General features: G+C 42.7%; 1 protein-coding gene across 1 annotated transcript in view; it reads right to left on the bottom strand.

The window, feature by feature from the left end:
* LOC306977553 (cadherin-7-like) overlaps positions 1–24,691 on the bottom strand; it is a 368,395-nt gene that overhangs the window by 231,250 nt on the left and 112,454 nt on the right. Inside the window, exon 2 of the mRNA XM_079575930.1 lies at positions 4,364–4,658. Within this exon, the coding sequence (XP_079432056.1) occupies positions 4,364–4,658 (295 nt within the window). The remainder of the gene's footprint in view (positions 1–4,363; positions 4,659–24,691) is intronic.

The following is a 24,691-nucleotide window of genomic DNA, read 5'->3' on the forward strand; positions in this document are numbered from 1 at the left end:
ACCTGGAGTAGTTGGAGTAGTCACACTTTCATGTCATTAAAAACACACCCCTTCAATGTACCCTTTTTAGGACAACCTGGACTATCATAATAAACAAGTTTTAGTTGGTTTTAAAGGCTGTAAAAAAAAAGGTCCCCGTGGACCAATGAGCACGATTCTTTCACCCAGCTTCAGGACAATATATTTTTTTTCTTACAAACTCAATCTCTCCCATTGTAAAACAAACAAATGAAGCCTAGGCATTAATTCAACCTGATAGACTAATTTCAGCACCACCTACCTCCAGTGATCTCAATGATCGCTTCCTTGAGGGCCACACCTCCACCTCAGCCCATTAGCGTAAGAGCCACACCTCCGTAGCAGCCAATCATCGCCCTTGGTTCCGCTTTTAAGCCTCCAGCAATCATGGTTCGTTCGCTTCCCAGCTGTGCTGCGACCCGCCTCCACCCCATCTCCACCTCTTCCGTCCATGACTTCTACCTGCTGCATCTTCATGGGTCTCCATACCACCACCAGTGTCCAGGCTCCAGGGAAGACATCCCTGACTCTAAGCGTTCGTCCAGTCGGACCTTAATACATACATCGATGTCTACCACCAGATCCATGAACTAGGATCTTATTATATCTTCCCGGATTTTAGGGCTTTTTGTCCAGTGTCTGATCGCCAAAACAAAATACACGTCAATAAATCTTCCTTATCGCTACTTCTGTTTGAGTCCATCCAGGTTGAAATGACTTTACCACCTCAAGATGTCTCACACACAACAAAGGAAGGTGTATGTGATGGCTTTTTCAGGTTGCATCCATGCACAAAACGGAGAGGAACTATCTTTGCAGAACACACAATCTTTTGGGGAAACTCCCCGCCACCGCAGCTAGCGCACCATGTGACAGAAGGGGGCGCTGCTATTGGAGAACTTGACGATGTCATCACACTGCGTAAGACTGGCATACAGGGATATCCCTATATATATATATATATATATATATATATTATCGTGCAGCAATGAAACAGAGCTTGTTTCTATCATTCATTGAGCGGAAGTAAAACTTTATCTTTGGCGTTGTTCACGATGCCATGGGGTTCTGTTCTTTTTCTGCCTTTGCCGATGTAGCGTGAGTACTTCATAGTACATAGTATAGACAGCTCTTTTGAGATGTGTAAATGTCTTTGCGTTCTGCTGGATGGAGCATTTACCCCATAATTCAAACCTTGAATGACAAATAGTCAAGGTCAGGGTGTTCTATCCTTAGCTATTTAGCAAAACATCCAATTAGTTTTCTTCTGTGGAACTTATCGAAGGCTTTTGCTACTTTGGCACCTTGCGAGAAGAATTTCATTTTCGTTACTTGATTTACTACCGCTTTCATTATAAGCGCCTCGAATCGCAAATTATTTTGATATCACCTTTCACACTTTCGTTTTGCGCTGAAATTTTGTGAAGGCCTTTCAATCTCTAAATGTGCCACATGAATACTTCTCTTCCGCGGCGCTTTACAAGGGCGCCTCCATCTTTGTACATCGTGACACAAACAGCCAAGTATTTTCAAACTTTCAAAAGCATCAGCTGAAAAAAAAAAAAAAAAAAAGGGTGTCCGCTTTCATGTCTCCTGAAAGGACGCCGAAGTAAGTCAAGGTTGGCCCCCGAAGCCCGGAATGTGAAAGAATTTGAGCGAGCTGGACCTAAATTGGCGTCACAAAAAAAAAAGAAAAGAAAAGTGGCACGTTTTGAATTAACCTCCGTGTGATTAGCGAACAAAAGACCCGAATGGCAAAAGAGCATTGCGAAGTTCCCCCGTGACCCGACGAGCCGAGGAGACAAATTCAGCCGAGTGGAAAATGATCAAATGCAGATGTTGGAACGAAAAGTGAGAGAAGTCCAAAAATGATATGAAAGGGAAAAGACACGGAGTATTCAAGCAGTGCACAGTTAAGTTAGTGTAACCTACAAAAGCCCTCAGAATCTACAGTGGACGATCCTAACGATGGAAAAGTATTTGAACTATGGAAAATATAGAACTTAAATGAACGATTAAACACATAGCATGTCGTGCTAATGATTGGGTCTGACACCAGGCACACAGTGGGGCTCGAGCGTGAATGCTTTCTTCCAAAAAGCAACACTTAACTGGGGGAATTCAAGATCGAAGTGGGTATGTCAACACAAAGACACGTCCCATCAACTTTCAGGAAGAAAAACTCCACTGTTTCCCAGGACGATATCCTTTTATTATACAGCGCTAACCACCGATCGTTAAAACATAACGCCCTATATTACCTTTTATGGAGGCCGCTATACAGAATTGAAACCATTAACCGTTAGTGAGAATAGAAATCCCCAAAACATGTGAGATCCTGTCAATGGAAACCAGAAACCTTTTGCTCGCTCCGGACACTCTCAGTTCAGTGTTCAGTGTTCTATACAGTGTTCTATACAGAGGACCCAAAATATGGAAGATCCTCTCACGGAGCTTTCCCCAATTCAGTTTAGAAAATCTCTTCGATCTTTGCTTCTGAGTGATTGCTATTTTCCTCTTGGGATCCATTTCTAAACCCAGTATTGATGTACGTTGTTTTGTGTTTTCTGACAATGTACTTTAATTTACTTTATTTTTTTGGACAATTGCATGCCTCACATTTGCTTTTTAATTTTAACGTATGGAGGTTGCCACTCATTAAGCCCCTTGAGGGTTTTCGGCAAACCTTCCATCACATTTGTGAAACCAGATGTAATCATGCTATTGTTTTATTATGTGAAAATAAATCAAATCAAATCAAATCAAACCAAGGATATCCATCCATGCACGCACTGGAGGAGGGGCTAACTCCCATAATGCAGTTCTCTGCAGAACATAAGGCTGAGGTTCTTTAGGTTATGATGTGTGTTACAATAAATTGGTTTCACTTGTATAGGAAAATATAATATGGAGTCATTATGTAAAAACTATGTCCACCTCTCATTCCAATTTAATATGTATTCAATTATAATAGGCCAAACCGCCTTTACTCTGCCCGATCCCGTCAGACCTTGGAAGCTAAGCAGGAAGGGCCTGGTCAGTACTTGGATGGGAGACAGCAAGCCTCGCAAATGTAGTGAGTGAGTGAGTGAGTGAGTGGTGCTGTTCGGAGGAGCCGATGGCACAGACTGGTTGCCTCACTTCTGTCAGGCTACCCCAGGGCAGCTGCGGCTACAATAGTAGCTTACCACCACCGATCATGGAGTGAATGAATAATGTAATGTAAAGCGTCTTTGAGTGTCCAGAAAAGCGCTATATAAAACCATTACATTAATATTATGTTGGCTAATATTATTATGTTAATATTAGCCGTTGGTCACTAAAGCGTGCAGCTGAAGGGAGACAAATAGCGCCAGATAGTGTTAGTGGTGAGATAATGTAACTGCAGCACCATAGTCATGCAAAAAAAACTCTTATCAAGTGAATAATGAGCCAATTCAGGGGGGCCATTGACAGTTGGGAGGGGGCCTAAAGCATCTGCCTTCCTTGCCTAATGGAAAACTACACACCTGAGTTCACCAGCTCAATCCAGTCCGTGTATTTTTTACCAAATCCAGGGTGTGTTTTGCGCTCGGTGATCGTGCACCATGAGGTCTTGTTTGTTTGGGGGCTCGCTGTGTCAGAAAACATCGGAGAAGCAGAGGCAGGGCCATGTATCTGCTGCCTCAGCGCCAGTCAGTTTAACTGGAGCGAATTAGCAATAAAACCCGATCCTTTGACACGCTGTGAATGAGGCAATCCAACCCAAGGTGAACGTAACCGTTGAGTTTAGCATTATCTCTTTTACATCAGTCACTGAAGTGGAAACTAAAGCCCAGTGAATTCATCGACAAAACAGTGGAAAAGTCACAGTTAAATATTAAAGCTCATGCTATTCATGGGGAAATTAGATAATGGTACATAAACCTAATAGTGTTGTTTTCTCCATCATCAACACGCTTTACTGTTACTAAAGTTGATGAAGCATGTTCAATTCAAACAGCCAAAAATTGTTGCAAATAAAAACATTTCCCCCCCAGTAAACCCAGGAGAAACACTGACTCCCTAAGTAGCTGACAGATGTTCGGCAGAAATTCAAACTGTTGAACAAACACGACCGAAAAATTAACAAGGGCAAGGAAGAACGAGAAAACCCTGTGGCTCCAGTGTGATGGGGGGGCTGGATAAGTGCTGGGGGCGCCAACAGCGGCCTATAGAGATCGACAGTCGAGGCTCTTAATATTCGAACTATGAAAAGTCCACGGAGATTGTGAATTCTTCGCTCTATAAACGTAGGAGACATTGGTTAACCCCTTTCAAAGCAACACAAATAGAGTGAAATGGGATCCAGAGCACAGAGACTTACCCAGCGGGGACATCTCGGGGACTCCGGCCAGATAGGGTCCGTCCAGGAACTTGGGCTCGTTATCGTTGATGTCCTGAACCTTGACCACGAACTCGGATCGGGGCTCCACGGGCAAATTGGTGATGCGGTCCACGGCCTGGGCCGACAGGGTGTAGTAGGCCTGGGCTTCTCGGTCCAGTCTCTTGGTGGCGTGGATGTCCCCCGTGTTCTCATCAATGGTGAAGATGGACGTGGCGCCTTCCCCCGCGAGGACGTACTTCACTTTGCCGTCGCCTTTGTCCACGTCCGAGTGCAGCTGCGGGAAGAGACGGCACACGGTTAATAGAGCTCGTGTTGGACTTTTCTTCAGTGGTGCAGTGTTTCCTCACTAGAGGTTTGGGTCCTTGTTTGGAGAAAAGACACTCAGTAATCTCACTAGGAGTATTTTCGATCATTACACATCGAACTATTGAAAGAATGACAGACGAAGACGTGAACATATTGTTTGGCTGATTGATTAGGCTTATTACGGAGCGCCGTTGGCTCATGTGACTGGAAATTCACCCACCAATTCAAAGTGCATGTACAAAAACATGGATTTTCAGGCTGTGGTCAGTGCATTTCATAGTTGATAATTTACTGTTAATGTGAGTGAGTAAAAATATACACAAGGACAGCATTCTCCACAACAAAAAGCAACAGGCCTGAGCACGATCCACACCCATGTCATCGACTTCATTATGACCGGTTTCAATAAGTTCAGATCATTAGATGACTAGATAGATTAGATCAATAGATAATTGGTCTCTACATAAATCAGCTGACCAGAGTCTCGAAATTCACTTTTAGACACTTCCAAATTCATTGTTGGGCACCTGTATCTCTGACCTGAGGGGAGCAACTCCAACTCTCTGAACAGAGTGTGTTTTGATTCAGATAATATTTTATCTGCTTTGTCCAGAGGTAAATAAATGTCCTACGGTGGTGGTTGGGGGTCTCGCCAAATGACCGCCGACAAAACTGGCCCAGTAAAAAAAACTGTAATTGGATAGCCCTGGGATTACACGCTGTCCTGACTCGATAACAAATCCTGAGCTGAGGACGGTGTCTTCAAAACTGCTTGGATTTGTAATGCCAAAATGATGAATTAATAGAGATATTGAACGTAAAATGCCAGAGTGATCGTTCACCTATAAGCGTTTGGACACGACGGTGCACCACTCCCTAAACAATATACAAGCCCGCGAGCCCGTGTTGCAAAAGAATTGTGACCCAAATTCCTCAACAGCCTTAGTGTTTCTAGCACGGGTGATTCTAAGCATGGTGTTATTAATTAAGTTTGACATATTTGGCAATACCAGCAAGACCGTTTGTGCTCTACTTCTGTGTGCCAGCCCTGCTCGCTCATCCACATGTAGGCCCACACAACAGGAAACCGTGTGTGTACTTTGGTGTGTAAAACTTCGTTCTGTCACGAAAAACATACAGCACCTAGCATTTTGATGATTCCGACACTCAACTTGCCTTTAGTACAAACGGGAATTTTGCCGATTTCACTGCTCCAGTCCCTGGAGATAAAATGATGAAGTAGGGAGCCAATAGTGGATAATAATTTGTAAATGTAGGCTGTTTTGCCTGTCACATGGAGAATTCAATCTCTGAGCTGGTTTTCAACTCCGCAAACATACTTTAGATCGCGCCGCAAAATAGCATGGCTAGCAGCAGCATGCTCGTGCTAGCAGCAATGGAAAAAAAGGCTCATGCTAGATAGCTGGAGTGGAAGGGACGCTCTACTGTGAAAACATGACACAAATGATATATATAGTGTTGGCCACTGTCGAAGGTCTCACGTTTGTAATTTAGTTTATGAAATGCCATTAGAGAATATATCTTCCGCCTGGCGCAACAACCAACTACAGCCACTGTGAAGAGGGGTTTCTGCACAAAAGCGTAGCCTGCGTTTATTTAGAAACACAAGATCAGGCCCAAAACCTCATTGTCTATGTCATGTAGCCAAGGATTTATGTGTTGGAAAGTCCAGTGAGCAGCCTCGGGAACATTGCCCTTATCGACATGACTGAACTAGCCATGTATGAGAAGAATGCCACACATTTAATTACAACCACATTATTTACAAGAAGTAATGAATGAAACCCATTTATTCATATATATATTCCTTTTCTTTCTTTTTTTCTTTCTTTTCTTTTCTTTTTTTTTTCTTTATTTGTTAGCTGTTCTGTTCTATGAATTTACTGTACTCTAAACTCTAAACTGGTAGTAGTAGTTGTGGTGTTTGTAGTGACGGTGGCACTAATGGTACGAATAGTAGCTTAAACTAGTCTATTGTCCTATGTCATACCTCATGTGTGTTGTTTTGTCTCTCTTTTCTTTTCTATTTTTTTTTTTTTTTTATGTATTGTGCCCCCTCTGCACATTTGTAAAATATGCACTTCTTGCAATAAAAAAAAAAAAGAGAGAAAAGTCCAGTGATCCACGTTTGATGCTTTTCCATTACTGCTCATTGATAGAAACCCCCTCGATATGTGACACATAGTTTGCAAGATAAGATCAGACTTTATTGCCCTCAAAAATGGAGAATTCCTCGAGTTACAAAAGTGAAACATTCATGTTTTCATTCACATTCATTAACAGTCACTTTTAAGAAAACCTTGTGGTATCGGTTGGTTGTAAAAACAGGGTGAGCAGTACAGCAGGATAGACTGAATGATGCTCTTGTACAGCAGCAGTAGTATTGGTATTGGTCGGTATCATTCAGTATTGGTTGGTATCGATTGGTATCAGTTAGTTTCGGTTTGTATTGGTTAGTATTGGTTAGTATCGGTTGGTATCGGTTGGTATCGGTTGGTATCGGTTGGTATCAGTTAGTTTCGGTTGGTATTGGTTAGTATCGGTTGGTATCGGTTGGTATCTATAGGTCATAAAACATGATTTCAGAAAATCTTAATATAAAAGTAACGTATTATGCTGAATAGAGGAAGTAAAATATGTAAAAAAGAGTCTGCATATCATGAATGTTCTTGTACCTCTCCTTTCCTCAGTAAGTAGACCCTGTGCCGGTGTCATCACTAAATTGCGCAGAGCAGCTTTTTGGGAAAATTCTGTTTATTTAAATTGCATCTGTCAAAATATCCCTTTTCCCTTTGATAATCACTATGTTTATCCAATAATTATCAAAACTGGAAGCAAGGGCCAAAACATCCACAATTTATGCATGAAGGAATTAGACTTCCAAATCACGCCTCGTCTGTGGCTAATAAGACGAGACAAAAAACTAAATGGTTCCGCTTACTGCCGGAGCGACTTTCTTCTCCAACGTAATGGTGATTAGGGAATGTCAAAATCGCTTTGAGAACTAAAATATGGCTCATGACATTTTGCTCAATGAACCTTTTAACATGATGAGGATAAATTGGAAACCAAATGCTTGCTAAATGAGAACACTAATCTTTATTGTAATAGGTCATTATTCGTAATAGTTTTTGTTATTTGTGGTGGTATGAGTGGGACGGCCTCGCAAACACACCGTCGGCTTCTTGCGCTTCTTCTCAAATCCTTCATGTGCCATATGGACAATAGGCCAGGAGTCCGATTTCTAATAGTGCTATTTCTGTTTTAAGCCATTCATGCATGTTGGAGTCCTTTTTGAACGCTCCCAGGACTTAAGCAGAGCAAATATTAAATGATTTTGTCAGTCTAGAGACATTTTGTAAACATGTGATGCTGTTATATTTTGCGTCTCTGTCCTTTGTCCTGCTCTATTTCTCTCTTTGGAGGAGAATAACTGACCCCAGATCATCTGTCTGTGAGCGTGGGAAACATTTGCGTGTCCCGATCGGTCAACGATGACTTGTGATCACTGTGGGCACAGGTACGAGTCCTGATCTCGTTTGTCGTTCTCTCAAATGGAAATTAAGTTCGCGTTCACACCTGGGACTCGGTTTGATCGGGGACCAAAGTTGCAACATTGTTTCAGATCTCAAACTGGCGTCAATCAAACTAACATTCTAAATGCAGAGCTCCTCTGCAGCCTGTGGGGGCGCTGTATCAAAACAGTGAACAAGAAACACACGTCTCTGATTGGTCGATTAAACTCCACTTCCTGTTCCGTCTTTTGTTTACAAAATGGAGCGGTAACAGACTGTGACTGTAACTACGCTGAGAACGCAACGATCTTTTAACGGATGAAATGGGAGATAAATAATAAACGATACTCATCATGAGATGAGATGATGCCAGACGAGGCAAAACCGGGACTGAGCCAGAACTGAACCAGGACTAAACCAGGACTAAAGCTGGAGATATTTTTTGTTCACGTGACAACTGCGAAGGCTCCGAGACATCGGAAACTCCTCATGACGACTGTCCGAGGGAAAGAGACGCAGAGCGAGGTAGAAAACATGGTCTGATCAGGGTTTTGCTCTCTGGTCTCAGCTGCTGCTCATGTCAATGGTTTCTGCCTCATATTTACGAGTTATGGCTTTTTGTCTAAATTTCATATTATCTGTTAGCTCTAATTATAGGATCTGCACACGCGTTTTCATTAACATTTCGTAATGAATGTCGTGATTGTCTCCGCTCTGCTCTGTCTTTGCGCAACTCGTTTGTTTTGGTTGTAACAGACGCACAACGTCCTGCAACTTTCTCTTCCTGGTTTTGTTCCGCTCTCCCGCTCAGTTGCGTTCACAAACCAAATGATCCGCTTCAGAGTTCGTTTGGACCAGACCGAGGCCCACGTTTTCAGCCGGACCAGGGTTCACTTCTTTGGCCCGGATCAGAGTCCGTTTGCGCGTTCACAACACCTCAAACGAACCAGACTATCTGAGCAAACCGGCCCGGATTCGGATCAAGAGGGGGTTGTGAATGCGACCTAAATGTTGCCGACACCGAAGAGGCGGGACGGTGGATTTCATGAGAAAAGGAGATGGATGTCAGCATCCTGGCAGCAGAGAGAAGCTGAATTGTCCGAACACAGTAAGTGCTGCTCGAGTCTGTTTCCGGTTGAAATGTATCTGGGAAAAGCGGTTCTTGAGTTCCGGTGATATAATGTTGTGCTCTTTGGCCTGGTCTTTGTGGGGTTCGCTGTGGCCACTACATTATTTGTGCCAGTAACTATGGTCTTTATTCTGGTCAGTCACTGGCGTTTTTCTGCTGCCCACATTACGCGATTCAAAGGCCGGTCCAGTCCTTTTACCCTCCACACTACGAGAAACGATTCTCTGTGACTGACCTCACCTAGTCATGACTCGGGAAGACTCACCACGACAGGAAATTACAACAAAGTCGCAAACAAATCTTGTAGCGTGTACATAACTTTACATTTCTCCCCGGGTGGCCCTAGCAAACCAGGAAAGGCTTTTCTTGCCAACTTTTCTAATCTAAGATGTTTTTAGTGATTAATCAGAATACCCCATGAACTGTTGACCTCAGCCCTTTTCAAGTTTGCATCTTTTGTCCCAGACGCATGGTCTCATCCAAAAAGAAGGATGAGATCATACACAATTATTATTATTTTTTTATTTGGTGAGGTTCCCCTCCTGGAACCGCCACCTTAACGTGGTGGAGGGGTTTGAGCACCTGAATGATCCTGGGAGCTCTGTTGTCGGGGGCTTCGTGCCCCTGGTAGGGTCTCCCATGGCAAACAGGTCCTATAGGTGACGGGTCAGACAAAGAGCGGTTCAAAAGTCCCTTATGAGAGACCAACAGATTTGGGCAGCTCCAACGGCTGCCCCTACGACCCGGAAATGGACAAATGGAAGAAAATGGATGGATGGATGGATGGATGGATGGATGGATGGATGGATGGATGGATGGATGGATGGATGGATGGATGGAGATGATTGAAGGTTGTTTTCACATTCTCAAACACAAAACATTTAATCGACCAAAGTTAGAACAATAACCAACAAAAAATTCGATTTGGCATATCGTCACATATTCTGCTATATCCACTGCAGCAAAAACCAGAGCCCCCTCAGCATCTCTATCTCCTCTTCTTCGCCACATCCAGAATGAATATAGAGGCTTATGAGAGTAGAAAGTAATGGAAAAGAAATGATAAGAATTAGTCAAAGAAATAGCGTCAAATCAAGGGTGCGAGAAGTTGCAATGTTCGCCCTGAGAAAGTCTTTTGTGTTTGAGTGAAGTATAAAGCCATGAAGTTTAAGAGCCAAAGTTACCCTGTGTGAAAAATACAACTTCTCTATGTGTGGCTGAGCTTTTCAAAGTCAACAAGCTCTCTACTGAGTCATTAATGTTGATGGTGTCTTTCATAGAAGCTGATTTTTATCATTATTTGGATATGTAGGAGCCGCCACACTCACGGCACATTTTGGCCTTTTGCTTCAGCGGCTCTAAAGTCAAGGACGGCCTCTCCACGTTCAAGCAACGGTCCTCTATTCACACTGAGAGGACGAATCTGAACTCGCTGTTCTGTTTCTATTCACACTTCTTTTATGGCAGAAGGTGACATTTGTGAGAGGTCACTGCAGTCGATACAAAGTCTCGACAAGGAAATATATAAACTCTCTGTAAGAAGAAACTTTTGACCGTCTGTATCTTTGAAATCCCTTCCTAAAGGTCATATATCGGGTTTACTCAGGCTTTTACAACTCTTTACACACCCAAGCCTTGTTTTTCCCCCAGCATAACTTAATGTATTCACTTTGTGCACCACCAGAGATTTGCTCGTGCTAACTTCACTGGAAGCCACTCCATTTTATCAGGAATTCTTTGATGAGGATGTCACGTCAAAGCTAAAAAGACAGAAAGAAAAAAAAGCCCAAAAAAGGATAAAGAATGCTTCAACTCATTTTCTCCGCGTCACTAGCGAAGATTTGTTTTTTTGCGACCACGCCTCCACCTTTACATAAAGGTACACTGTTAAACATTTTGGATGATACTGTTGCCAATACAACATGCTCCTAATGACCAGCTCCACACAGAGAAGGCTATTGTTGCAGTGCATAAAGAAGAAGAGAATCTAACCCTCTATGGCTTGACTTTTTATTTTAAGGGAAAGAAATATTTCAACCCGCTTTTTAGGTAGACAGAACAGAATGGTAAAAATGCCAAAATTATGAATCTGGTGGAAGTTTTCCGCTCCAGCACAGCCCATCTCCAACAGTATAGTTTTTCAACAGAAGGGCTGTTGCATCTGCATGATGTTGCCTTGAGGCAACAAACTGAAAAAGCACAGTTTTTGTATATAAATACAAACAAAAACATATGTAAACAATATGATTGTTAACATATTCATGCACATTCACGTTCAATATTTATTTGATCAAAGTTATTCCAATTTAAGCCTGTAGTAAAGTGATCATTTTGTTCTGAAAGAACTTCTCCACCCCCCACACAAATGTCTGGTAACATTAGAAATATAAATATAGATAAACTTAAAGGGACAGTGTCAGAGTCAAAAGGGTTTGTTGCCCGAGGGCAACAGTGTGCCATTTACGTCTAACCCATGCCCTTCTCCCAGCAAAGTCACTGTCAGGTCTGACAAACAAAGAACCAGGTTTTGTTTAAAGATATTTTTTACCAATACATTTTTTTTTAATCAATCTATTCATTGGATGAAACTTATCCACATTAGAGTGCGAATGAACTCGCTTTTTAATTGAATCTATAAATAATAAGCTTTTGAACTGAAAAAGCCTGAGAAAAACAATATAATGAGTGTTCTATTGACCTTTTGCAGCTGTGATAATGCATTGTAATTGTATTTAATGCATGTATAATGCATGTTATGGACCACAGAGTTCAGTTCTACCATATTTACACTTCATTGTTTGCCACAAAAGGTCAAGGGGAAAGTGTAAAATTGACTTTGGGTTTGGGTCAAAATGTTGATGAAAAATATGACGGGAAAACTCCTGGAAAACACTAGAGCATTCGTCCAAGGCTCCAAAAGGTCTGAATAGTGATATGGAAATAACGCTAGACACTCCATACACCAATTAACTGATGGCTGTATTCTGACACGTTTACATGCATGAGTCTCTTCCCACCAAATCAACCACAGAATAAAACTAAAATGATAACTCAGAAGCTTTATTCACACAACCTTCCAATGACACAATTTCATCTCCTCACAGGGCGTGTGCTTTTTACAGGGAGGGAGAAAAATCCTTGGAAAAACTTCAAAAGGGAGAACTTATTTCGCCGAGCGTTAAAACTGCCGTGACAAGTGAAGTAACAAACCTTGAGCGGGAGGCATTTGAAGTACTTGATTGCTCCGAATAAGAACAATCAGGGAAGCTGGCATGCGTCTCGGGAAGGCCGAGCTCACGCAAATGCAAATTTCTGCGGAGCAGTCGGAGCTGTCTGCACAGTTTGATGTCTGAACAGCAAATTAGCAAGGAGGGCACACAACAACCTCAGCGCATTCAGAGTTTTTGTCTCTGTCAGTAATTTGGGGGTGTGTGGTAAAAGAGCGTGAACTGCTGATGAAATTTAAGCTTTTTGATGCTTTCTAAAGACTTCCAGACACTCAGGTGGATTCATTGTAAGTCCAGTCAATGGAACCGGCACCATATTTTTGACTTACAGCTGGCCTTTCATCACTAAACACAGAGTGTCTTCAGTGCAAAACAGTCACGGGCAGTGAGTCATGGCAGTGTGTAGATGTTCATAGTCACAAAGTAATCTTTTTGATATGTTATTGTAAATCTGTAAATCCACAATCTTACACAGATTTGTATTTTGTATATACAGAGTTAAGCTACATTAACCCCACAGTATCTACAGTTTTAATCTTAGTTCATCTGTATTTGCGTGCCCTTACAGTTTTATTATTGATCGTTGGTGTAATTGGGCCGGGGCAATACAATACCTATCAGAATAGTTAGGGGCCGATATGACTTGATTTTACACTACCCTTAATACATTGTACCTGCCAAGTTTAGTACAATATAAATATATCATGCAACAAATGATATGCAGCGGGAGGGAAAAGTCTGTGAACCCCTTTTTTTCTTACATTTCATTACATTTGGTCATAAAATGTACAATTGTCTCATGTAAAGCGCTTTGTGACCATGTCTGTGAAAGGCGCTATATAAATAAAGATCTTCTTCTTCTTCTGATCTTTATTCAAATCACTAGAATTGGTTAACAGTGTCTAACTAATACCACCCAAACAATTACATGTGATCATATGTTATTGGCCATAACATGGAAACCACATGTGTCAAACACAATGTGGCCTGCGACTTGTAGAGCACAAATTCTTGAGTATGTCACACAAAAAAGGAAGTAGCCCATTCCTGTGTGGAGTTATGATTTTTTAAAGAAATACCCAGAGTGCTCACTCCGGCCACTAGGGGGCAGCTTAAATTTAAAAAGGAAAGAATTCCACACATGTCCAGCAGAGGGCACTGGCACATAGTAAGAGATCAGGATATAAACAACAGATTATAGCCACGTGGTAAATTGTGAGTTTGCCCCAGGGCGTCGATGGCTACAATGGCAGCTTACCTCCACAGAGTGTGGAGTGAAAAGTGTATCAGAAACTTGTGACACAGGCTTGTAAAGTGCAATACAAGTGGAAGCCCTTGTTATTACTTATTAGGCTACAGTCCTGTTGGGCTTTTATTTTGAAATGTATTGTAAAAGTTTTGTCAATAGTATTTTCCTGTCTATGGTATAATATGCCCTTGGGTCGCGAGCCACAAGGGTTCACATACTTTTCCCACTGTATATTGAAGTGTTAAAGCAGTACTAAGTAACTCTTCCCCCTAGAGGCCATAAGCGCAACTGCAGGTGTAGTAGCAAGTTACGATTTTTTAACTTATTAATTGTCTTGGAGAGTAATTACTACGCTGACAGGAAAGGCGAAGGGAGAGAGGGTTACTGTGCATCCAATTATACAACGGACATAGTTTTTTTCACTCAAACTTTGCTGTAAATACTGTTTAAAGTGACGTTAGCCCGCAGTTAGCTTTGCCCGTTAGCCTGTTAGCTTCTTCTTCGTGATTCCATTAGTGTGTATTGCTTTCTCCGCACCGGGGGCAGTCAAGTTGCAAACATGGTTTTCTGGCCAGAGACACCAGGGGGAGATGAAAGACCCTCCAATCATCCCATAAAGACTTGTATTACCCCCACAGGGACTACGGAAAGGATTTATTAAGGTAAATAAGTTACTTAGTACTGCTTTAATATTTAAAAGTGCAATGTCACAACTAAATACATGAAGTGCTGTATAAGTGTTTCTATAGAAACAAATAATAAAGTGTGCAAGATAAAAATGCTACATAACACTGAGCAGCCCAGTCACAGAGCCCTATTGGAAAATATCTCCTAGAGCAGCCGGCGATGTACAGCCCCAAACACTTTAAACGTATCAAAAGTATTGATACTTTGATCAAGTATCATCGATACTTGGTATTGCACGATAAACATATTCCAATATCTTGCAGAACGATGTTTTTCCACATAGCGTTAAAGGCGCGCTGCATAACATTTTGGATTCTACAGTTTCCACCAGAGAAAATGTTATTTTTTGCAGCGGGGAATCAAAGAACGGATTTGGATGAGGACTTAACCTGTTTAAATCTCCTATTTGGCGGCCCTTAGTCAACATCGCCATGGAGACGAGCAGGAGACATCCGTAAATTGGTGTCGAAATGTCTCCTGCGTGTCAGTTACTTTTGTTGTTTGGACCGAATACGGACCCCGCCCTAATAAGTAAAAAGACTGCACTGCTGCCTTGCTCCGCCTGATTATTTGTCTGTTGTTTGCCCTTCTGGCTGCATCCTACGCCATCCGACTTAATTGTGCTGACCCTCGTCTCATGTCGCTTGGAATTCGGGCTGCGAGCCACCTCCGGGCATGCCAGATGTCTCGCCGAGCCAGGCCGACTGCATCAGCAGCAAAGAGGCAAGACGCAATCCTCTGAGCCCCGGATGCTGGCGCTACACCCCTCGCCGCCTGCGCTGTCCGTCAAACTAACAATGGTGACAACCCCGCGTCTCTCCCACCAGCCGCAAATGCACCTTCAGCGGCGGCAGGAATTCAGGACATGTCTAAGAATACGACTTTCACCACAGGACCAAATCGGAGGAGAAGTGTCCGTGTGTTCCTGTCCGTTCTGAGAGTAACAATAGAAATTTATGTCAGTCAACCGTGGCTATTCGACACCCACACAGGACACTGTTCCTGACACACCGTGCATTATTCCTAAACTCTGTGCACTCTTTCCACACGTTATAAGCATCCAATTCAGAAAGTGTTTCCACCTTTAGCCAACAGTGGAATTTGTTGTAAATATGTGAACGTGAGCAGATACTGCACATCACACTTCTCGAGCATCATATACAGTACGAGTCAAAAGTTTGGAAACGCTTTATTTTTGTTTTTTCTTTTCTCGCCATCTTAACGTGGTGGAGGGGTTTGAACACCTGAATGATCCTGGTAGGGTCTCCCATGGGAAACAGGTCCTAGGTAACGGGTCAGACAAAGTGCCCGATCTTGTGCATCAAAACGCAGACGATAGCGTGACATTTTGCGCTCAGTAGGAGCACTTTGTGATCTTGCCACTCCAGACTTAGCGCATTTAAGTGGGTGGAGACACAGATTTTCCTCCAACCAGATCGACTCCGCGTCCAGTAGAGTGGTTGTGTGGTTGTGTGGGGTGAACATGTGCTTTTGTTTTGCTTCGCGTTCACGCCAAGTGCGGGCCGATCCGCGCCACAGCGGACGCTGTAGCTCTTTTTCTCTCAAGACGTGAACATGGTTTAGCTCACGATGGGGTAAATAAAGTTTTTAGTTTGACCTGTGAGAGCCTAAGGCTTAAGAAAGAACGCAAGACAGCGCAATGTAAACGAGGAAGTGAATGTCAGCCGTGTTTCCATCAGTGCAGTCGCCTCCTCTTGTGACGCCCCCTCACAGGTGGCGGAGGCGAATGGCACATATTGCGCCGCCACTCGGAAAATAATTCGCCAAGAGCCTGCGCCGCCCCGTGCGCCGCCACAAGGCCCAAAGAGTGTTTCAGAAGCCCCTTATGAGAGACCAACAGGCCCGGTTAGAGACATGGGGCCGTCCTTCTGTGGACCCACCACCTGTAGGAGGAGCCAGAAGGGGCTGGTGCAATGTGATTTGGGCAGGAAAAGTGGAAGAAAATGGATGGATGGATGGATGGATGGATGGATGGATGGATGGATGTTTTTTCTTTAATTTCAAGACCATTTCCAATTGTAGATTCTCACTGAAGGTGTTTGTTTATGAATGAACTTATGTGTAAATTATGCTTAAAACCAAAGAAGTGAAATCAATTCTTTAAAATGGCTGTCTCAATGAGCTTCACCAGAAATGGTTTCAGCTGACGACCTTACGAAACTCACCCTTTGTTGTTTGGGATCATGTTTGCCTTCATAGTTTAATGTCTTCCATGAGAATCACGCAATGTAAATAGTGTTAAATGAACACTATAACAATAAAAGCATTTCCAAACTTTTGACTCATTTCACTCACTCACTCAGACCACTTGGTGTCGAAAATCGTTCTTCTATCCTTGTTGAGCAAGGCATGTCATGGATGGTGTTGCTCATCCAGGTTAGCCAGACTACAGGGAGTGTGGTCGATAGGATTAACCGATCAGAGAAATGTACGGTCCATCCAACTTTCTAACATGGTGCAAAAGTAGTACATGGATTAAGGAATATCGCACTGAAAACTGCAAATCTTCTGCTGAATCAACAGGCAAACCACTAAACTTTTAATTATAGGTGAGAAAAAAAAAGTTTAGAGTCTTTGCATTTGAGCGTTTTGCACATTTGCATCTGTAATAGCGATACAAAGTTTAGCGGTTTTGGGATTGGCCCAAAGTATCCTTCAGAAAGCAGGCGAGGCTGGATGGCCAGGCTACATACTGTATACTAATGGTAAAATCTTTCCAATCGAAAAGTCCCTACAAAAACGTGATACAGTTGGTTCAGGAATACTTCACCTTCTCTTACACCCTCATTGAATGGACTCCTTCATGATTACACCTAACTCGATTGGAAAGTGTTGATTGATGTGATGGGTGTTGTTCGAAGGAGCCATCCACACAGTTTGGCTGCCACATCTCAATTTGCCCCGGGGAGGCTGTGGTGACAGCGGAGGTTCACCAATTGTGTGGCTGGGAAGTGAATGAAAAAGACTGGCACAGGATAAATCTGATACATTATTGATGACGGCGACTGACAGGTTTATTGCTCCTCTTCCGCCTTAGGAGGAAGATACCACATCTCTGTCTGACATTTATTGTCAATGTATTAGCGACGGCAGTTCGACAGAAAATTACAATTGTTCCTCAAACTAATTCTGTTTATTATTGCAGCGAGCCATTTCATCCATCTTTACATGTGTCATGTTTGTTGCTCACAAAGTTTGGCAGTTTGATCTCACTACTGGCGCTAAATCAAATCCATTTATTAAGCGCATTTTAAACGGCCAAAGCTCACCAAAGTGCTGTTCAACAATACAAATGCCAAGAATAAAACATAATAAAGGGAACACATCCAAAACGTTATCTACATCTATCTACTTACTACCGCAGTGTCATGGGGCGGGAGACCATGCCTTTTTCTGAACTCTGTGCCTTCCTATCTGATTGTTTAAAACACAAAATCCATTTATCATACAGTTTTAGCGTGAAAGGGGAGTGACGAGCAGAAAGACGGCCAGGACGCAAATCCTCAACACTGGGGCCCTCCAACATATGTGCTTCTACGCTAACCACTAGGCTATGACGCTCACACGTACGAATCAATTCACTTCATTTCAGTTTGCTTTATTGTCAGTTCTGCTACATGTTTAAGCACATTCAAGAATCACAACTGTGCTATTCTCCAGAGTATCTGCAGGAACACCAAAGTCAAATTTAAAACCTTTTTTTCAAGACTTTTTAAAGACCTCCTTTAAAAACTTTAAAGGAGCTAGATGCAAGTTAGTCATTTTATACTCACTACTGCCACCTCAGGTCTTATGTGTAACTGCAGTCTCTATATTAAGCTCGTGCATGACGTCACTTCGGACCCGAATTAACACCTTTCTGAGTGACAGTGCAGGATTTTAGAGGCAGTTGTGGTGAACAGACACATTAGGACATTGCTGGAACATGTAGGGGAGGAAAATGCTTAGTTTTAACATTTTTAAACTCCTTATAGGCCTCACGGCATCTTTGAGCAACTTCAACAAAGGTTTAGAATTCCTCAAGCTCTAGCCAGGAACCGGAAAAACTTACACTTTCCCTACAGTATTTTGACCTTGTTTCATGGTAATTAAACCTGGATAGACTCAAACAGACAAAAGCAGCGATTAGGAAGATTTATTAACATGTATATTAGTTTTGGCGATCAGACCCCGTATGTATGAAAGTCAGTGTGGATGAACAGAGTTAGGGATGTCTTCCCCTGAGCCTGGACACTGGTGGTGGTATAGGAGACCCGTGAAGATGCAGCAGGGGGAAGCCGTGGACGGAAGAGGCGGAGATGGGGTGGAGGCGGGTCGCAGCACAGCTGGGAAGCGAACAAACCATGATTACTGGGGCTTAAAGCGGGGCCGATGATTGGCTGCTACGGAGGTGCGGCTCTTACGCTGATGGGCTGAGGTGGAGGTGTGGCCCTCACAGAAGCGATCATTGACTGGAGGTATGTGATGCTGAAATTAGCCTAGCAGGTTGAATTAACGCCTAGGCTTCATTATCACAGAAAGGTGGTGAGCAGACACTGAGGAGTTATGTTAAGCAGGCCATGTCACGCTGCACACGGCAAAAGCAAATATAGAGGGAAAAAAGCTACTAATTAGAACATTTATTGAATTTCACAATCAATGGTGTGGATAAAAGTAAAAAGTCAATGAAAATTGTTTAAAGACTTTACATATCAAGGGTCTCCATTCGGCAAATTTTCTTAGATCAACTTTGAATACTTTTTAAGACCCTGTTCTCAAACCGTTAGTGCAAAAACACAATGGGGTCATGGAAGGGGAGAGTTCAGCTTCCTCACAGCCAGGGGGGGGAAGCTGGTCGACACTCGTGCATTATCAAAAAGAAAAACCTGAAACGGATTTCTGCGCTTAAAACCATGGGTGTCCAAAGTGCGGCCTGGTCGCCAAATGAGGCCCTCAGACCATTTTTATTTGAAATGTAATAATTCGACACAATTCTAACCTAACAACTAGGTTAGTTGTTAGGTTAGAAACAACTAACCTAGTTGTTTCTAACCTAACTAACCAATAAAATGGCATGGAGGATGATCACAGGAAGTGATCAAAACTAAAGCAGGTAAACTAAACCTTCTGTCTTACTAAAAGAACAAAACTATAATAGGCTAAGAAGACAGTATGAACCTTTCACAAAGAGCCGGCACGAAGGTTTTAAGCATAAATGAGTGTGGGGCACATTTTAAACCTCTGCTTGTCAAAGGTTTCATGGCTCTAACCACCGATCTATGGCCCTTCACCCCGTGTACGCTTCAATATGTGGCCCCCCATGAAAAAAGTTTGGACACCCCTGGTTTAAACACTTCTTTCTTGCTTAAAAAAACAGTGGGGGGGGGGGGGAGTGGGAATCAAATCTTTCAAAAACCAAACTCAACCGTCGACCTCCCTTACTCTCTTTTCCGGCAGTAATTCCAAACTCCTGGTGACACCGGGGATATGTTCCACCGGTGACAGGTTAAAATAGAAACCCCCCCCCCACACACACACACACACACGGGCGCTCGCTTCCGAAAGTTCCACATCTCGCCTGACTGCGGTCCGCCCCCGACACTTCCAGGACTTTTTTTTGTGTTTTTTTTTCTGTTGGCAGACAGTATCTACCTACTCCCCGGTAACCTCTGCCAGGGGAGGAACACGAGATAGACTTCCACCCTGCCCCGCTCCCGCTGCTCTCGACAAGCCGACTGATTCTTACTGTCACCCCAGGAAAACATCCAGGGCAAAAGCCTCGCTCTCTCGCATCCTTTTCGGAAAAGCTGTGCCAGGGGGGCCCCCGCGAGAAGCTACCAGATTATTATTATCAGACAAGCCAGTGGGGGGACGGCAAGGGAAGCGAGGCTAAAAATGAGTTTTCCCTTTCCCGGACAGGTTTAATGGTTTTCTTGCCCTCGCTGTAAGACCTTCAGACAATTCAAAAGTTGTTGGGTTTATTCCAACTTTCTCATTCCTCTTTTTTCGGAGTTCAGCGATTGCCGCACTTGTCAAGATGCATTACCGGTGAACTTTTTTTTGAGGCCTTGGAAGAAAAGGAACCCTTCTTTCTTTGTATGTGTTAATAATAAGAGTGTGGAAGATGGGAACAAAAACAAGATGTAGAGAGATTTTCTTTGCTGTCAGAGAAGATTGCACACCCAGAAGGACACAGTCTTGCGAGCAGTGCTGCTTGATTGGACATGATTTCATATGTTTTGGCATTTGGACAAAGGCTTGAAGTTTAAGGTCTTGAATGTTTTACTCGGGCTTATGAAACTCTTTTTGGACATTTGTTGCTTCGCAGTTCGACTTGTGCAATATTTGTGCCAGTGTTTTATTCATGCCGTTGAGAATGAATGGCTTCAAATTCAATGAGAATGAAGAGGAGGAAGGGTTTAAGATGGTGCGGGTCGGCTGGTGATGGGATTCACGGCTCTGTACCGGGAGCCGAGTCTTCGGGATCGGTTCATTTCAAAGAGCTGTTCAAACGACTGGTCCTGTTGCATATAAAATTTTATAACTTCAACTCACAATAACTAAGACCATTGATTAAAGGCACACTATTTGGGATTTGAATTATTTAAATTGTAATGGGACTGATTTTTACGCTTTGAAAAATGTGTTTGTGAATAGCTAATAAAAAGAGGCAGCAACTGTCAGACAACTCATTTTAATGTGTTTGGCTTTGACTTTAGAGTAAAAAGCGTTCCCTTTGTGTGGTCTGCTCCGTCGCTGGGCTGATTCTTGCCTTCGCTTGAGTTCACGCTCGTGCTTCACAGCTCAAAGGTCCCGGGTTTGATTCCCATCTGGAGTTTGCATGTTCTCCCCGTGTCTGCGTAGGCTAGTGGTAAAACATGTGCAATAGGTCCTCCAGAGGAGACTGTTCTGTGAAATTTAGATCCTCTACTTTTGGACAGAACTGCTTCTCTGTGAAGCTGCAGGGATGTGGAACCCGTTGCCATTAACTGTTGGAGAGAGTAGCACCTTGCAACAGTTTAAACTGAACCTGAAGGAGTGGCTGAAAGACGGTGCAAACACTGTAAATATTGCTTCTGAATGTTTTTTGATGTGATCCTTTTGCCGGTGCTTTATATATATATACATATATTTTTATAAAGAATGCTTAGTCACTGTATAAACCTGCTGTTACTTTGTCTCTGCCCAGGGACTACAGATGAAAATGAGCTTGTAGCTAACTCTGGTCTGTGCAACACATTTGTTGTGCAATGTCCCTGTCAAATAAATAAGTAAATAAATAAATCCTCCAGCCAGGTGTTTCTGACCACCAGCCTGGCTCCATCATGGAGATGGGTCTCTGAGCCCCAGCCCATGCTGGCAGCTCACTGCCCCTACAAGTCACCCAGCGACATTGAGGATGGGTCAAATCCAGAGAACAAATGTCTCTACAGAGATTAATAAAGTATAAAGAGCCGTTCAAAAGAGCCGCTCAGTCATGAACTGCACATCACTACCATCGGCCAACATGGCAGAAAACAGGCAGCTGTTGGATAACTAGTTACACCAACCATGTAATAAACTTTACTCAGCATCTCGCTGGAGGAGACTTTTGTGTTTAGAACTGAAACAGTTCTAGCCTTGAAGCTAAAGGCTAATGGTCATTTGACGTGAACAAATGTGGACACGAAATAGTCGCTACACTACGCCAACTGGATGTTAGCCAAATACAACATTTCATGCAAGGCGGTTGGTCATGGCACGACCTTGGCCGTCTGGAAATGTTAGGTTGTAGCAAAATTTCGCAGGCTACAGTGAGATCGGGCAAAGATTTAAAAAAGAACTGTCGTACGACCAAAGGCTGCGATGAACATCCTGCAGTGTCTGATATTTTGGAACAGTAGCAGCAGAGTGAGCCTCCTCTCGATGCATCTCGGATCTCTGTCAAGTTTCTTGTCACCACTCAACATCAGCGCCCCACATTTCACTCTCAGTACACTTTTCTGTAGAAATAAGCACTGTTAGCACGCGGCACTCGCCTCAGCTAAGCACACATCGGGACATCTACAAATCTTATAAGACAAAAGAAATGGTGCAGTGCACATCGGTTATACAGTAAGTGCAAAAAGTAATTTTAAAGTAAGCACTTTGTTCTTGATTTGAGAGGCTAATTTCAAGAAATGTGTTTCAAGATAGTTACACTTAAATGAAGATAAAAGAAATCACCACACTCAAAGCTTGATGGAAAATCTGTAACTATCTTGCCCCGTGGAATGATTTCTTGAAGTTAGACTCTCAAATCATTATTTCAAGAAAATTTCACTTATTTTTTGTTTTTTTTTGTCAAATAATTAATGAAAAGCACGTGGTGTTTAAAGAGCAAACACTTTTGAGAGAAATGAAGAAAACCAAGACACTCTTCCTGAATCAACATCTATTTTCTCTTTGCCTGCTGGCTGTTTCTTTATCCCACGTGTACAGCTCGCAAAGTTCTAAGAGAATCAATTAGTTTCAATAAAGTTTTGTTGAATATTTTGACACAGAGCTTCATGGATTGCTCCGTATGACGTCTCTCAGAGTGTGGGCTGGCGTTTTGAGTTTGACTGAATACAGATTGCTGAAACATGGCCAGAATGAAACTCCCATCCACTCCAGGTATGTTTTTTGATGAGGACACAAGTCTATAGCATACTCCAAACCTCCAAACGTCTATTCTGCATAATGTAGGGCACTTTAAACCGGAGCTGACTCGACTTTGACACTGATTTGCACTTGAAAAGCCGCGATTGGCTCTGATGCAACTTATGGATGAGTCTTTGGTGACACGGCATTTGTCAAAAAGTTTTGGACAGATGTGGCCATGAACGCCTCTCTGCTTTGAAAGACTGCGCCACACTCCCACACAATGAAATAAAAAAAAGTTAAATATTCTTCCCGCCTGCAAAATACATATATAAAGATATGCACAGAAAGATTAAAAATGCAGTGAATGCCGCTATGGAAAGTACCCCCCCGCTATGCACTGGTGTAGCCCCAGGTTGGAAGACACGGCACGGTTTGTGAAATCAAAAGGAGGAAATTCCGCTAGGCCTGCAGACTTGATCATTTTATGCTTATTTCTTACATTAGGGAAGTTGTTCATTCCACATCTTTTTGGGTTTGTTAATCATTTCAGCAAAGAAAATACAAATGATTCAATACAGCGCTGCAGACAACGATAAAAAGAAAAACATTTTGAGCGATTTGACTTTTGGTGCTCGTTGAGTAAAATGTCAATGTCACTAAACACTAAACAAAACTTGTTATGAATCCAACAAAGACAAGCTGACTTCACTTTCAGCGCTTTTTGGAGGTGGGGAATGTATGCTAAGTCTTTGTCTTGCCACTCTGCCATGTACAGGGGGTAAAAGGATCAATCAATAAATCTATTGCTAGCTTGTTTTGCCAACAGCTTGTGTGGCTAACGGCTAAGTGAGGTTTCAGGTGTTAATGGTGGTCCAAACTCATTCCTTGCTTTGCAAACACATTTGTAGCGTCACATTTCTTCACATGGATGAGTTTGTAGGCAGATTTCACAACTGGCAGGTTCACTTTTCAGTTACTTTCACAGAAAACAAGCAAGTACCTGAAACTGATGTGCTGTAGAATTAGATGCACAGTGTTTTTCGCACAAATGTCTGAGTTTACAAAATACTCAAGGGGGATAAAACCAATTTCATTCCACTACTAGAAAAGGAAAAAAAAAAACAGGTACAGAGCCTTTAAAGGAACAGGCCACCGTTTTTCCATACTGAGATATGTTCTTACCTGAGCTCAGACGAGTTGATGTGTACCTGTCTGGCCTTTGTGTGTGCCCTCAGTCGCGCACAACGACCAAAGATGTTGTTAGCATTTGGCCTCTCCCAGCATATTTCTATAGCTCCAAATGGGGGTGAAGTTGGAAGCTACCAAGTTCTTCCACGGGCGCAAAGACCAGACAGGTAAATATCAACTCGTCTAAGCTCAGGTAAGAACATATCTCAGTACGGATAAACAGTGGCCTGTTCCTTTTACGGGGCTATATGCAAGTTCGCCTTTAACTGCAAATATGACACAAATGTACAGCCCCTTTTAAAAGAGGGTGGGGATATTTCGCAAAATTGACTTTGACAAATCAAAAACGGACTTGGAGCTGAGTTTCAACCCACTTGCGCA

Source organism: Gobius niger (assembly GCF_951799975.1).
Source record: "Gobius niger genome assembly, chromosome: 18".
In the NCBI taxonomy this organism is placed as follows: domain Eukaryota; kingdom Metazoa; phylum Chordata; class Actinopteri; order Gobiiformes; family Gobiidae; genus Gobius; species Gobius niger.